The sequence below is a fragment of the Oncorhynchus mykiss genome, chromosome 19 (genome assembly GCF_057628025.1).
Source record: "Oncorhynchus mykiss isolate SJ-2025 chromosome 19, ASM5762802v1, whole genome shotgun sequence".
Classification (NCBI taxonomy): domain Eukaryota; kingdom Metazoa; phylum Chordata; class Actinopteri; order Salmoniformes; family Salmonidae; genus Oncorhynchus; species Oncorhynchus mykiss.
Window position 1 is genome coordinate 14,843,305 of NC_143040.1, and position 14,196 is coordinate 14,857,500.

The window sequence follows — 14,196 nt, forward strand, 5'->3', positions numbered from 1 at the left end:
AAGATCCCACAGTTGACAGTCAAAGTAAGAGCAAAAACCAAGCCATGAGATTGAAGGAATTGTCTGAAGAGCTCCGGGACAGGATTGTGTCGAGGCACAGATCTGGGGAAGGGTACCAAAACATGTCTGCAGCATTGAAGGTCCCCAAGAACACAGTGGTCTCCATCAATCTTAAAAATGGAAGAAGTTTGGAACCACCAAGACTCTTCCTAGAGCTGGCCGCCCGGACAAACTGAGCAATCAGGGGACAAGGGCCTTGGTCAGGTGGGTGACCAAGAACCCGATGGTCACTCTGACAAAGCTCCAGAGTTCCTCTGTGGAGATGGGAGAACCTTCCAGAAGGACAACCATCTTTGCAGCACTCCACCAATCAGGCCTTTATGGTAGAGTGGCCAGACGGAAGCCACTCCTCAGTAAAAGGCACATGACAGCCCGCTTGGAGTTTGCCAAAAAGTATCTAAAGGACTCTCAGTCCATGAGAAGCAAGATTATCTGGCCTGATGAAACCAAGATTTGGGCTGAATGCCAAGCGTCACGTCTGGAGGAAACCTGGCACCATCCCTACGGTGAAGCATGGTGGTGGCAGCATCATGCTGTGGGGATGTTTTTCAGCGGCAGGAACTGAGAGACTCGTCAGGAGTGAGGGAAAGATGAAAGGAGCAAAGTACAGAGAGATCCTAGATGACAACCTGCTCCAGAGCGCTCAGAACCTCAGACTGGGGCGAAGGTTCACCTTCCAACAGGACAACGACCCTAAGCACACAGCCAAGACAACGCAGGAGTGGCTTTGGGACAAGTCTATGAATGTCCTTGAGTGGCCCAGCCAGAGCCCGAACACGATCAAACATCTCTGGAGAGACTTGAAAACAGCTGTGCAGTGACGCTCCCCATCCAACCTGACAGAGCTTGAGAGGATCTGCAGAGGAGAATGGGAGAAACTCCCCAAATACAGCTGTGCCAAGTTTGTAGCATCATACCCATGAGGACTCAAGTCTGTAATCACTGCCAAAGGTGTTTCAACAAAGTACTAACTAAAGGGTCTGAACATTTTTGGGAGTAAAAATGTCTAAAAACCTGTTTTTGCTTTTCATTATGGGGTGTTGTGATATCATTATGGGGTATTGTGTGTAGATTGATGAGGGGAAAAAACAATTTAATCCATTTTAGAATAAGGCTGTAACATAACAAAATGTGTAAAAGTCAATGGGTCTGAATACTTCCCGAATGCACTGTATATACCGACCTACCTCAATGACCGCGTACCCCTGCACATCGACTTGGTACCCTGTATCACAGTAGGTTGGACCTTCATTGGGGAGGACAGGCTCATGGTAATGGCTGGAGGGGAATGGTATCATATACATGGCTTCCATTTGCTCTGTTACGGCCATTACTATGATCCGTCCTCCCCTCAGCAGCCTCCTTTGCCGTGAATATAGCCAAGTTCTTGTTATAATTTGTTGTCTTTCTCTCTGTATTGCTGGGTGAGAGCCCGTAAGTCAGCATTTAGTCCACACCTGTTGTTTACCAAGCTTGTGACAAATAACATGTGATTTGATGTTGTGGTACTGTTGTGACATTCACTGTATCACTGCCACCTCTATAACAACGAGTGATGCTGCACCAGTGGAGGCTGCTGATGGGAGGACGGCTCATAGTGATGGCTGGAATGGAGTCAATGGAATGGCATCTAACACGTGGTTTCTCAGCCATTATCATGAGCCGTGCTGCAGCTCTACTGTCTAGAACAGTAGATGAGAGAAACACACCATCTACATCACTCCCCCATCATGACGTTTACTTACGTTCATTCTTCGGTCATCGGCTGCAGCTGATTCTCTCTCTCACACACACACGCACACACTCACACCTACCTAACCTTCTGTCTCTCTACATCCTTTTCTCTCTTTCCTCTTCTCCTCAGCATGTCTCTCTCTCTTTTCCTCAGCATCTCTCTCTCTCTTTTCCTCAGTATGTCTCTCTCTCTCTCTCTTTTCCTCAGCATGTCTATCTCTCTTTTCCTCAGTATGTCTCTCTCTCTCTTTTCCTCAGCATGTCTCTCTCTCTTCTCCTCAGCATATCTCTCTCTCTTCTCCTCAGCATGTCTATCTCTCTCTTTTCCTCAGTATGTCTCTCTCTCTCTTTTCCTCAGCATGTCTCTCTCTCTTTTTCTCTTTCCTCAGTATGTCTCTCTCTCTCTTCTCCTCAGCATGTCTCTCTCTCTTTTCCTCAGCATGTCTCTCTCTCTTTCCTCTTCTCCTCAGCATGTCTCTCTCTCTTTCCTCTTTTCCTCAGCATGTCTCTCTCTCTTTCCTCTTTTCCTCAGCATGTCTCTCTCTCTTTCCTCGTCTCCTCAGCATGTCTCTCTCCCTTTCCTCTTCTCCTCAGCATGTCTCTCTCCCTTTCCTCTTCTCCTCAGCATGTCTCTCTCTCTTCCTCTTCTCCTCAGCATCTCTCTCCCTTTCCTCTTCTCCTCATCATGTCTCTCTCTTTCCTCTTCTCCTCAGCATGTCTCTCTCCATTTCCTTTTCTCCTCAGCATGTCTTTCTCTCTCTTTTCCTCAACATGCCTCTCTCTCTCTTCCTCTTCTCCTCAGTATGTCTCTCGCTCTTTCCTCATCTCCTCAGCATGTCTCTCTCTCTTTCCTCTTCTTCTCAGCATGTCTCTCTCTCTCTTTCCTCTTCTCCTCAGCATGTCTCTCTCTCTTTCCTCTTCTTCTCAGCATGTCTCTCTCTCTTTTCCTCAACATGCCTCTCTCTCTCTCTTCCTCTTCTCCTCAGTATGTCTCTCGCTCTTTCCTCATCTCCTCAGCATGTCTCTCTCTCTTTCCTCTTCTCCTCAGTACGTCTCTCTCTCTTTCCTCTTCTCCTCAGCATGTCTCGCTCTCTCTTTCCTCTTCTCCTCAGCATGTCTCTCTCCCTTTCCTCTTCTCCTCATGTCTCTCTCTCTCTTTCCTCTTCTCCTCATCATGTCTCTCTCTCTTTCCTCTTCTCCTCAGCATGTCTCTCTCCATTTTCTTTTCTCCTCAGTATGTCTCTCGCTCTTTCCTCATCTCCTCAGCATGTCTCTCTCTCTCTTTCCTCTTCTCCTCAGCATGTCTCTCTCTTTCCTCTTCTTCTCAGCATGTCTCTCTCTCTCTCTTCTCCTCATCATGTCTCTCTCTCTCTTTCCTCTTCTTCTCAGCATGTCTCTCTCTCTCTCTCTTCTCCTCATCATGTCTCTCTCTCTCTCTCTCTTCTCCTCATCATGTCTCTCTCTCTCTTTCTTTCCTCTTCTCCTCAGCATGTCTCTCTCTCTTTCCTCTTCTCCTCAGCATGCCTCTCTCTCTCTTTCCTCTTTTCCTCAGCATGTCTCTCTCTTTCTCTAGTTCTCCTCAGCATGTCTCTCTCTCTTCTCCTCAGCATGTCTCTCTCTCTTCTCCTCAGCATGTCTCTCTACTTCCGCTTCTCCTCAGTATCTCTCTCTCTCTCTCTTCTCATCATCATGTCTCTCTCTCTCGCTCTCTCTCTCTTCTCCTCATCATGTCTCTCTTTCCGCTTCTCCTCAGTATCTCTCTCTCTCGCTCTCTCTCTCTCTCTCTCTTCTCCTCATCATGTCTCTCTTTCCTCTTCTCCTCAGCATGTCTCTCTCTTTCCACATGTCCTCAGCATGTCTCTCTCCCTTTCCTCTTCTCCTCAGCACGTCTCTCTCTCTATTTCCTCTTTTCCTCAGCATGTCTCTCTCTTTCCACATGTCCTCAGCATGTCTCTCTCTCGCTTTCCTCTTCTCCTCCCCTGTCCTCTCTCTCTCTCTGTCATTTGGTCAGACACTATCAAATAAAACACATTCAGACTTGAAGAGCTCAACTCCTTCAGAACAGGTGTGTGTGATATAACCCTACTAATCAGATAGGTAGGAGTGTCTCTTTTCTCAGTTTGTCACCACATTATCATTTATTAAGCAGATTGAGTACAGCAGTTGAAATGACCCCCCCGCCCCGTGCACCCTGTCCCGGTGTCTGCAGCCTCTCAGCTAGCAGCATCAAGTAGCCTCTTCACCCTTCACTCTGAAGACGGCGCCTCAGACTCACTTTATAAGGAAGCTGAAAAAGAGACAGAGAGAGAGAGACAGAGAGAGCGTGTGATTACAGAGCGCTCGCCAGTTAGTGTGTGACAAAGTCAACTGCGTTCTGACTGTATTAAGTGTCGTTCAGTAGATTTCATTGTGATCTGACTGTATTAAGTGTCGTTCAGTAGATTTCATTGTGATCTGACTGTATTAAGTGTCGCTCAGTAGATTTCATTGTGATCTGACTGTATTAAGTGTTGTTCAGTAGATTTCATTGTGATCTGACTGTATTAAGTGTCGTTCAGTAGATTTCATTGTGATCTGACTGTATTAAGTGTTGTTCAGTAGATTTCATTGCGATCTGACTGTATTAAATGATGTTCAGTAGATTTCATTGCGATTTGACTGTATTAAATGATGTTCAGTAGATTTCATTGTGATCTGACTGTACTAAGTGTCGCTCAGTAGATTTCATTGTGATCTGACTGTACTAAGTGTCGCTCAGTAGATTTCATTGTGATCTGACTGTACTAAGTGTCGCTCAGTAGATTTCATTGTGATCTGACTGTACTAAGTGTCGCTCAGTAGATTTCATTGTGATCTGACTGTACTAAGTGTCGCTCAGTAGATTTCATTGTGATCTGACTGTATTAAGTGTCGTTCAGTAGATTTCATTGTGATCTGACTGTATTAAGTGTCGCTCAGTAGATTTCATTGTAATATGACTGTATTAAGTGCTGTTCAGTAGATTTCATTGTGATCTGACTGTATTAAATGCTTTTCAGTATATTTTATTGTGATCTGACTGTATTAAGTGTTGTTCAGAATATTTTATTGTGATCTGACTGTATTAAATGCTGTTCAGTAGATTTCATTGTGATCTGACTGTATTAAGTGTCGCTCAGTAGATTTCATTGTGATCTGACTGTACTAAGTGTCACTCAGTAGATTTCATTGTGATCTGACTGTACTAAGTGTCACTCAGAAGATTTCATTGTGATCTGACTGTATTAAGTGTCGCTCAGTAGATTTCATTGTGATCCGACAAGTGTCGCTCAGTAGATTTCATCTTGATCTGACTGTACTAAGTGTCGCTCAGTAGATTTCATTGTGATCTGACTGTATTAAGTGTCGCTCAGTAGATTTCATTGTAATATGACTGTATTAAGTGTTGTTCAGTAGATTTCATTGTGATCTGACTGTATTAAGTGTCGCTCAGTAGATTTCATCTTGATCTGACTGTACTAAGTGTCGCTCAGTAGATTTCATTGTGATCTGACTGTATTAAGTGTCGCTCAGTAGATTTCATTGTAATATGACTGTATTAAGTGTTGTTCAGTAGATTTCATTGTGATCTGACTGTATTAAGTGTCGCTCAGTAGATTTCATTGTGATATGACTGTATTAAGTGTCGTTCAGTAGATTTCATTGTGTTCTGACTGTATTAAGTGCTGTTCAGTAGATTTCATTGTGATATGACTGTATTAAGTGTCGTTCAGTAGATTTCATTGTGATCTGACTGTATTAAGTGCTGTTCAGTAGATTTCATTGTGATATGACTGTATTAAGTGTCGTTCAGTAGATTTCATTGTGATCTGACTGTATTAAATGCTGTTCAGTAGATTTCATTGTGATCTGACTGTATTAAGTGTTGTTCAGAAGTTCTCTCAGACTGCGTGCTGCTAACTGTTGTTTTGATGATTATGGGTGTTACTTGTTACTTATATTCTGATAGCTGGAGAATCTGGATGTGTCCTAAATGGTACCCTACCAGATCTCTACGGGTCCTGGACAAAATTAGTGCTCATAAAAGAACAACGGTCGCTATTTGGGGCGAAGCCATTGATTCGAGCAGAGGCTGACAAAATCCTTTTGGGATAAAGCATCTGACAACTCATCTGAAGACTCATCTGACGACTATTTAAAAAAAAAAAAAAAAACATTTTTTTACCTTTATTTAACTAGGCAAGTCAGTTAAGAACAAATTCTTATTTTCAATGACGGCCTAGGAACAGTGGGTTAACTGCCTGTTCAGGGGCAGAATGACAGATTTGTACCTTGTCAGCTCGGGGGTTTGAACTTGCAACCTTCCGGTTACTAGTCCAACGCTCTAACCACTAGGCTACCCTGCCGCCCAGGGTAGTCTGACGCGACTCATCTGACGACTCATCTGACGGCTCATCTGACACGGCTCATCTGACGCGGCTCATCTGACGCGACTCATCTGACGGCTCATCTGACGGCTCATCTGACGGCTCATCTGACGCGGCTCATCTGACGGCTCATCTGACGGCTCATCTGACGGCTCATCTGACACGGCTCATCTGACGCGACTCATCTGACGGCTCATCTGACGCGGCTCATCTGACGGCTCATCTGACACGGCTCATCTGACACGGCTCATCTGACGCGACTCATCTGACGGCTCATCTGACGCGACTCATCTGACGACTCATCTGACGTGACTCATCTGACGCGACTCATCTGACGAAGTTCAAAAGTGGGTAAAGTTGTCTTCCAAGGGCCAGTTTGAGTTCGCTCGGTTAGGAAAAAATGCAACACGATGTTCTGGGTGAAAAGTGTCTGGGTGTGTTCCATGTTAGAGGGTGGATGGTGTGAACTTAGACACCCCTGGAGACCTGCAGTGAAGTACTCTATTTATACACTATGTAGGGCCAGGATTTTATCTAGACCACCTCAACTGAAAAACTCTGGGCACAGACGTTCTCCTGGTTAAGTCACGTGTCCAGGAAAACGCTAATGTGTGTGTGAATGCCATTGGTAACATGGTGAAGTCCAGGTACTGTATGTGTGTTACCTGTAGGGGTAGCCGTGGTACTTGGACCTGAAGATGGACAGCAGGAAGCTGAAGAAGAACACCACCAGGCCCAGTCCCACCAGGCAGATAACTGAAACACATAGCACAACATTACACACACACACACACTACCACACACACAGTCCCACCAGGCAGATAACTGAAACACACAGTACAACATCACACACACACACACACACACACAGTCCCACCAGGCATTAAACTGAAACACACAGCACAACATTACACACACACTACCACACACACAGTCCCACCAGGCAGATAACTGAAACACACAGCACAACATTACACACACACACACACACACACACACACACACACACACACACTATCACACACGTACACACACTATCCCTCACAAGCACACACACAATACCACTCACACATACTACCCCTCACAAGCACACACACTACCACTCACACATACTACCCCTCATACACACACACACACACACACACACACACACACACACACACACACACACACACACTCACCCCTTTAGTATGATAACGAGGCAATTTATAGTTATTTTGGGATGGTTAAAAACACCTCAATGACAAAAGATGAGAATGATTCTCCCTCCCTCCCTCCCTCCCTCCCTCCCTCCCTCCCTCCCTCCCTCCCTCCCTCCCTCCCTCCCTCCCTCCCTCTCTAGGTTGGTCATATTCCCCACTGCAGTATGTTGTCTGGTAGTATAATTAGCTATCAGACAGTGGTAAGTGTAAAGGGTGTGTGGAGGACCTATTGAATGGATTTGATGTCACCACTGAGATCCTTCAACAGTCCTCTACGTAGCTGTGGGTTGAAGACAGGGCTGAGGGGAACTAATGTCACATTGTCACGTAAGCAGTGTAATGTAAGCTCTTCGTAATCATCACTAAGGCTTATATTCTGACGTTTACCAGCCTGTGGTTTTTATAATCATATATATATATATATATATTTGTTTTTTAAATAATGGGTTTCTTTGAAAATTAGTCACTACGACATCGTCCCAAATGGGTCCCTACTTGGGACGCATTACGTTTGACCAAGGCCCAAAGGGAGGGTACAGGGTGCCATTTGGGACTCATGCTGTGAATGATGGGTGTTCCTGCTGATTCAGCGGCCCGGCAGTTCTAGCTTTTTTTTTTGACTTATTAATTTCACCTTTATTTAACCAGGTAGGCAAGTTGAGAACAAGTTCTCATTTACAATTGTGACCTGGCCAAGATAAAGCAAAGCAGTTTGACAGATACAACGACACAGAGTTACACATGGAGTAAAACAAACATACAGTCAATAATACAGTAGAAACAAGTCTATATACGATGTGAGCAAATGAGGTGAGATAAGGGAGGTACTGTAAAGGCAAAAAAAATGCCATGGTGGCAAAGTAAATACAATATAGCAAGTAAAACACTGGAATGGTAGATTTGCAGTGGAAGAATGTGCAAAGTAGAAATAAAAATAATGGGGTGAAAAGGAGCAAAATAAATAAATAAATAAATACAGTAGGGATGAGGTAGTTGTTTGGGCTAAATTATAGGTGGGCTATGTACAGGTGCAGTAATCTGAACTGCTCTGACAGTTGGTGCTTAAAGCTAGTGAGGGAGATAAGCGTTTCCAGTTTCAGAGATTTTTGTAGTTCGTTCCAGTCATTGGCAGCAGAGAACTGGAAGGAGAGGCGGCCAAAGGAAGAATTGGTTTTGGGGGTGACCAGAGAGATATACCTGCTGGAGCGTGTGCTACAGGTGGGTGATGCTATGGTGACCAGCGAGCTGAGATAAGGGGGGACTTTACCTAGCAGGGTCTTGTAGATGACATGGAGCCAGTGGGTTTGGCGACGAGTATGAAGCGAGGGCCAGCCAACGAGAGCGTAGAGGTCGCAATGGTGGGTAGTATATGGGGCTTTGGTGACAAAACGAATGGCACTGTGATAGACTGCATACAATTTGTTGAGTAGAGTGTTGGAGGCTATTTTGTAAATGACATCACCGAAGTCGAGGATCGGTAGGATGGTCAGTTTTATGAGGGTATGTTTGGCAGCATGAGTGAAGGATGCTTTGTTGCGAAATAGGAAGTCAATTCTAGATTTAATTTTGGATTGGAGATGCTTAATGTGAGTTTGGAAGGAGAGTTTACAGTCTAACCAGACACCCAGGTATTTGTAGTTGTCCACGTATTCTGAGTCAGAACAGAGTAGTGATGCTGGACGGGCGGGCGGGTGCAGGCAGCGATAGCTGAGAGACGAACTTAAAAAGGGGCTTGTTTTCTCCATGTGCTGTCAGTCGACACGTTGCAGACGGATGAAAGACTGTCACTGGACACGTTACAAAGACCTTGTTTTGCATTTTAATTACCACTTTCTCAAGGATAACTGCTTTTGCACAACTATGTGTATGTGTGTACATGCATGTGTTTGTCCGGTCTCAGTAGAACTACAACAGTGGGCCTCTGAAGCTCTGCATTAATCATGTTTACAGTACGCTCCAGCGCACACACACACACACACACACACACACACAATCACACACACAACCACACACGCACACACACGCACACAAACAACCACACACACACACAAACAACCACACACACACACGCACGCACGCGCGCGCACACACACACGCACACAAACCACACGCGCACGCGCGCACACACACACACACACACACACACACACACACACACACACACACACACACACACACGAGGTTGGCCTTCTGTGCTGCGCACGCACCACAAGCACACACGCCGTGGGGGTCAGGGTTCATCTCTCTGGTGTTAATTAAAGGAACAGTGGACTGAGTGCCGGCCTCTTCACATCTGCCAGACTTAATTGACAGTTATGCAAATATCCATCATGCTTCTACAAATGATAATGTCATGTCATTATGTATGCAGCATGTGGGTTCCACTGGAACTTGAAAATAAAAGAGAGCCCAACACTCTAGGAGCTGTCTTCATCAGGGTAACATGTGGGTTCCACTGGAACTACCTCAGTGAGTCTAGCGGACTGGAAGGGGAAGGTTGTGTGTGTGGCGGGGGCACAACTCAGTCATAAAACATTAGCTGGGGGAACATGCCTTGGTCCCTCTGTTCCTCCCCCTGCTGTGAGGAGAAGACCCCCTACACACACACAGACACACACATAGTGGGAGGAGAGAGGAGCAGGGGAAGGAGGAGAGGGAAGGAGGAGAGAGGAGGAGGAGAGAGGAGGAGGAGAGAGGAGCAGGGGAAGGAGGAGAGGGAAGGAGGAGAGAGGAGGAGGAGAGAGGAGCAGGGGAAGGAGGAGAGAGGAGCAGGGGAAGGAGGAGAGAGGAGCAGGGGAAGGAGGAGAGAGGAGCAGGGGAAGGAGAAGAGAGGAGCAGGGGAAGGTTGTGTGGGGGGGGGGGCACGACTCAGTCATAAAACATTAGCTGGGGGAACATGCCTTGGTCCCTCTGTTCCTCCCCCTGCTGTGAGGAGGAGACCCCCTACACACACACAGACACACACGTAGTGGGAGAAGAGAGGAGCAGGGGAAGGAGGAGAAGGAAGGAGGAGAGAGGAGGAGGAGGAGAGAGGAGCAGGGGAAGGAGGAGAGAGGAGCAGGGGAAGGAGGAGAGGGAAGGAGGAGAGAGGAAGAGGAGAGAGTAGGAGGAGAGAGGAGCAGGGGAAGGAGGAGAGAGGAGGAGGAAAGAGGAGCAGGGGAAGGAGGAGAGAGGAGGAGGAGAGAGGAGCAAGGGAAGGAGGAGAGAGGAGGAGGAGAGAGGAGCAGGGGAAGGAGGAGAGAGGAGCAGGGGAAGGAGGAGAGAGTAGGAGGAGGGGAAGGAGGAGAGAGGAGCAGGGGAAGGAGAGAGGAGCAGGGGAAGGAGGAGAGAGAAGGAGAAGAGAGGAGCAGGGGAAGGAGAGAGGAGCAGGGGGAGGAGGAGAGAGGAGCAGGGGAAGGAGGAGAGGGGAGGAGGAGAGAGGAGCAGGCAAAGGAGTAGAGGAGCAGGGGAAGGAAGAGAGAGGTGGAGGGGAATGTTTGCATACAGTGTGTGTGTGTGTGTGTGTGTGTGTGTGTGTGTGTGTGTGTGTGTGTGTGTGTGTGTGTGTGAGAGATCAAGGATTAGATGCTGTGAGGCAATGACACATGTGTGTTTCTGTTCCTACATGTGCTAATGGGGGATGTCCTTCTGGAAATCATATTCTCACCCCCTCAGAGAGAGATGGGCTCAGACACATCACATATTCTGACATTGGCAACAGTACAGTGTTGAGACGAATGTGCTTTGTATTGTTCACCATGTTATTGCCCTGTACACCGGTTGACATATTTCTCCAAGCAGTACAGCATTGCTGGAACTTCCTGATATTTATCTCTACTGTACTGTTAATAGCAGAGAGAAATGACTTCTGGCACTGAAGAACAACTATCTGGTCCTCACCTTGTTCACACCGTGGTGGTGTTTAAATAGGAGAGTGGAATCTCACTCCACTGAAGTATGCATTGAATGAGAGAGAGAGAGAGAGAGAGAGAGAGACAGCACAGACCCAGACAACAGTCCAGCACAACAACAACACAACAACACCCCCTTAACCAGACCCGGAGAGCTGGAGGTGGACAGAGACATATCTGCACTCTGGACAGTGGTGAGACAACTACAACAGGAGAAAGAGCAGGAGCAGAACAGAGCACTAAAGGAGAGGATCAGACTGCTGGAGGAGAGGTTGAGGGGGATGGAGGAGAGGATCAGACTGCTGGAGGAGAGGGTGAGGGGGATGGAGGAGAGGGTGAGGGAGATGGAGGACAGGATCAGACTGCTGGAGGAGAGGTTGAGGGGGATGGAGGAGAAGGTGAGGGGGATGGAGGAGAGGATCAGACTGCTGGAGGAGAGGGTGAGGGGGATGTAGGAGAGGATCAGACTGCTGGAGGAGAGGGTGAGGGGGATGGAGGAGAAGGTGAGGGGGATGGAGGAGAGGATCAGACTGCTGGAGGAGAGGGTGAGGGGGATGTAGGAGAGGATCAGACTGCTGGAGGAGAGGGTGAGGGGGATGGAGGAGAGGATGAGGGGGATGGAGGAGAGGGTAAGGGGGATGGAGGAGAGGATCAGACTGCTGGAGGAGAGGTTGAGGGGGATGGAGGAGAGGGTGAGCGGGATGGCGTGTGACAGAGAACAACCCACTAGAGAGGTGGCCACTCCCACAGAGAAGCCAGCAGAACAGCCCACCTCAGCCCACAAAAGTCTCGACACCACAGCAGAACAGTCCACACCAGACCCTGACCACAGAGTCGACATCACAGCAGAACATCACCCCCTCTGAGCACCCCCCCGTCACCCCTTCTGACAACCCCCCCACACCCACTGAGGACAAACACAAGACACAGATTGTACACCTTATGGACTCAAATGGGAAATATATAGAAGGAAAAAAAAAGTTTTCCCAAACACAGTGTGTCTAAACTCTGGTGTCCAAACACGACCTTCTGTCTGAGGACCAACTAGGCTCACCTAGCCACATAATTATACACACAGGCACAAACAACCTGAGAGCACAGCAGGAAAGGGTGGCCACAGCACTGAAGGGAGTGATTGAAAAGGCTTCTTCTACTTTCCCCAACGCACAAGTGGTTATCTCCACCCTGCTACCACAAAAAGACTTCCACCCTGCCACAATACAGCGGGTAAACGCAAGTATTTCCCGTGACTGTGCCTCAAAACTAAATGTTTTCCTGACCCACCACTCCACCCTGGACTTTAACAGCCTCTATGACCAGGTCCACCTCTACAAGGCAGCAGTGCCCACCTTTGCCCGGACTCTAAAGGACATCGCTCTCAAACGTATCCCCAACACTTCACACAGGAGCAACAGATCAATAGACACCCAAACCAGACCAGCAAGACACCCTCCAAGACCTGCAGGAACCCTCCTGGACCTACACATAGAGGACCCACGCCAAGAGGACTCACATCCAGACCACAGCACCCCCAGACACATCCACACCCCCACCCCAACCAATCAACACCCCCCCACGTCAACCATGCCCACACCCCATTTAGGCCCCCTCAGATCAGACCTATGCCACTCCTGCCCACCCCATGCACCCCACCCCCGTAAAGAGGGCCTCAACATGGAAATCACACATACGCCCAGGTAGTGAGTTGGCAAACAGGCCCAACCCCCACTCTTACACTCGCTCAAGCCAATGGCATGTACCAGATGCTCAGCAGGCTCTGCTCACACTTACTGGCCTGAGGCCATATCACGACCAACAACATTGGACACTTTATGGAACAAAAAGCCTTCACTATATCATCCTGGAATATCCAAGGCCTGAGGTCATCTGCCTTTGGCCTAAAGAGCAGGAACGCAGACTTCACCAAAGAAATCGGTAATACAGACATTGTCATCCTGCAAGAAACCTGGTATAGAGGAGACGGAACCACTGGTTGCCCTCTAGGTTGCAGAGAGCTGGTAGTCCCATCCACCAAACTACCAGGTGTGAAACAGGGAAGGGACTCAGGGGGTATGCTAATTTGGTATAGAGCAGACCTAACTTACTCCATTAAATTAATCAAAACAGGAACATTTTACATTTGGCTAGAAATTCAAAAGGAAATTATCTTAACAGAGAAAAATGTCCTCCTGTGTGCTACCTATATCCCCCCACTAGAATCCCCATACTTTAATGAAGACAGCTTCTCCATCCTGAAGGGGGAAATCAATCATTTCCAGGCCCAGGGACATGTACTAGTCTGTGGCGACCTAAATGCCAGAACCGGACAAGAACCTGACACCCTCAGCACACAGGGGGACAAACACCTGCCTGCAGGTGACAGCATTCCCTCCCACATATGCCCCACTAGGCACAACTATGACAACATAAACAAAAACGGGTCACAACTCCTGCAGCTCTGTCGCACACTGGGTATGTACATAGTCAATGGTAGGCTTCGAGGGGACTCCTATGGTAGGTACACCTATAGCTCATCTCTTGGCAGTAGTACTGTAGACTACTTTATCACTGACCTCAACCCAGAGTCTCTCAGAGCATTCACAGTCAGCATCCCACTGACATCCCTATCAGACCACAGCAAAATCACAGTCTACTTGAACAGAGCAATACCCAATCACGAGGCATCAAAGCCAAAGGAACTGAGTAACAATAAGAAATGCTATAGATGGAAGGAATGCAGTTTGAAAACCTACCAAAAAACAATTAAGCAACAACAAATTCAATCCCTTCTAGACAATTTCCTGGGTAAAATGTTTCACTGCAATAGTTAAGGTGTAAACTTGTCAGTAGAAAATCTTAATAGTATATTTGACCTCTCAGCTTCCCTATCAAATCTAAAAATCT

General features: G+C 47.3%; 1 protein-coding gene across 2 annotated transcripts in view; it reads right to left on the reverse strand.

Annotated features, from left to right (window-relative positions):
- Positions 1 to 3,904: 3,904 nt before the first annotated feature.
- The window catches only part of LOC149975091 (dolichyl-diphosphooligosaccharide--protein glycosyltransferase subunit TUSC3-like), a 107,363-nt gene continuing 97,071 nt past the window's right edge, over positions 3,905 to 14,196 (reverse strand). The window contains exons 9-10 of one of the 2 annotated variants that reach the window (XM_090210221.1): positions 6,866 to 6,956; positions 3,905 to 4,081 (exon numbers count right to left, since the gene is read on the reverse strand). In XM_090210221.1, the coding sequence (XP_090066347.1) occupies positions 4,066 to 4,081; positions 6,866 to 6,956 (107 nt within the window). In that variant the 3' untranslated portion in view covers positions 3,905 to 4,065. Of the gene's footprint in view, positions 4,082 to 6,865; positions 6,957 to 7,104; positions 7,152 to 14,196 lie in introns of those variants that run through there. The other variant, XM_090210222.1, reaches the window with a different exon arrangement.